We start from the raw sequence: 2,258 nt of genomic DNA on the forward strand, positions 1-2,258 counted from the left end.
AGAATAAAACAGTGCTACATTAAATACAGTCAAGAACATTCCGGTGATATGAGATAGATACAACCTTATGTCCTCTGTTACATGGTCCAACCATGGGTTTTTGCTTCCTTTGATATGTATTTGATGGTCACTGAACTTTTCCCACTTCTTCAGAAGTGGATTGTCCACACGTACTGTGTTAACACTTAGGAGTCACTGTTTACTTACAATTTAAAAGCAGCACAGCTGTCCTGCTGTGCTCACTCCACTGCAGTACTGGAACGAGCACAACAGCTCGGATACCTCAGGGAATGCATCATTGTTCTGAATGGCCTTTTTTTCCCCATTTTATCAGAAGATGGCTCCTCATTACTTTTCTGAGCCAGGTGAGCAGGCCCTGTCTGGAATTGTTCTATTTGAATCTCGAGATGCTTTTGAATGGCTAACCCAAGTACTTCTGGATCCACAGATGCCCCATACACTTCCCATGTCATTCCTTCGTCATCCCATCTCACTTCACGTACTGGAGATTTGGGGGCCTCCAAGTCTTGCTCCAGGTTCACCTCTGGGAACACATGTGAGTGGCCTTCTGCTGCAGCTGCTGGGCTTGTTGCCACAGATTTGCATTCCATGGTTGGTAGAGTTTGTACCTCAGCATCTCTACGCTCAAGAGCTGGTTTCAGTCCTTTGGATAAATCATTCATAGAGGTCATAGTCCACATATCCTTAGTTGTCATTACCATGTCTGCACCTTGCTGGCTACTAAAGGCAACACAGGCAGCCTTTGTTTCTGGAGGAGCTCTCTCCTGCTGAGCACAGTGCTGAGCATGTTGCAGTTGTTCCACAGGAATGCTACAGCACTTCAGGACTCTTTTGGCATCCAGGCCTGATTCACTTACTGAAGACACCAGCTTAGGATATGTCAGAATGTCTGAAGTAGAAAAGGAATGAAAATAGCCAGGTGCTGCCTGCTCTTTTCCCGACTCGCTAACTGAGCATACCAGCCGCGGAACAAGTTGTATAGATGGTATGGGCAAAGAATGGCAATAGGCAGGGACGGTGGCATCTACTTTCATACAAGAATCCTGCGATATGTTACCGGGCCCTGCAGAATTGTTATGAACTGTCATCACCACGGGTGAGTATGCACAGTTTGGAATATTGCTGTAAATTAGACCACCATGAATAATTCCAGTGGCTTGACTGAACATTGTCCTGTTTGAGAAACCATGTCCAGGCATGTGGGCTCCTAGAACCGCAGTGTGAAATGTTCCAGGATCTGTGTAAACAGTAGTATTACGTGGAATACCACTGCTGTCAAAGCTATTTGTGGGTACTTTTTGGTCTCTGGGTAGAACTGGAAGATGACTCAGAAGGTTGTGATAGTGAGATATATTTTCATTTGTTTCTGATCCATATGTTTGTGTTTGGAAAGACATCCTAGCTACTGGTGGACCGTGCCTGCAGCTAGAAGAGCTTAGGCTGGAGTGAGTAGCACTGGTTTCTATGTGAGTAACATAAGTCTGCTGTTTGCAACCGCAAGTTAGGTCTGAGTGGCTTCTCTGAAGGGCAGTTCCCGGTTCTTCCATTTCACACATACTTTGCTGGTGTACAATGCAGGTTGAAGAAACATTCTCAACAGTGCTGCTCTTTGCACACATCTTAGTGCCCCCCGCTTCCCAGGATGCTGGGGACTGTTCAGCTGTAAGAAAGTGGTTCGTAGTCTTAGTTCTGCTCTGTGAATTGTCATCTGCTGATGGACCACTTATGCTTTGGACCACTGATCCAAGTCCCATCATCCCAGGCTGTGAGAAGGACCACCCAGGACTCGGCACACTCCTGGCATCACTCTCATTTCCCAGGTTATGGCAGATGCTGCTACTGTGGCTTTTCTTCAGCTCCTGTTTGTTGCTTTGCCTTTCCTCTAAAGTGGATTGCCCCGTACAGGCCAGACTGGAGGAGCTCTTTGACAGGAGGTGACTGTTGACATTCAAGAGACCATGACAAGAAGAACTTAGTGCGTCCTGGTAGGAATGAGTGTGGAGCTGGTGGCTGTCAGCTGACATGTCAAAAAAGAGATCTGTAAGAAATGGTTGAGAAGAAAAATAAGCAATTTAAGAAGGAAACATATGCACTGCAAACTATAATATCTATTGACCTTCTGCCTGGGCTTCTTGCTTTTCACGGTTCACCAATACTTTTAAAAAAGCACTATACTGTAGTCTCTGTGTAGTCAGACTGGCCAGTTTCCATTTTCAGTTTCCACAAAAGGTTTTTTT

The 2,258-nt window shown here is 45.6% G+C and overlaps 1 protein-coding gene across 1 annotated transcript; it reads right to left on the bottom strand.

Annotated features, from left to right (window-relative positions):
• Positions 1–239: 239 nt before the first annotated feature.
• On the bottom strand, positions 240–2,045 carry GPRIN2 (G protein regulated inducer of neurite outgrowth 2). Its single transcript, XM_010077186.1, has one exon. The coding sequence runs from the start codon at positions 2,043–2,045 to the stop codon at positions 240–242; it is 1,806 nt and encodes a 601-aa protein (XP_010075488.1).
• Positions 2,046–2,258: the final 213 nt, after the last annotated feature.

Source organism: Pterocles gutturalis, unplaced genomic scaffold (assembly GCF_000699245.1).
Source record: "Pterocles gutturalis isolate BGI_N339 unplaced genomic scaffold, ASM69924v1 scaffold26568, whole genome shotgun sequence".
NCBI lineage: Eukaryota > Metazoa > Chordata > Aves > Pterocliformes > Pteroclidae > Pterocles > Pterocles gutturalis.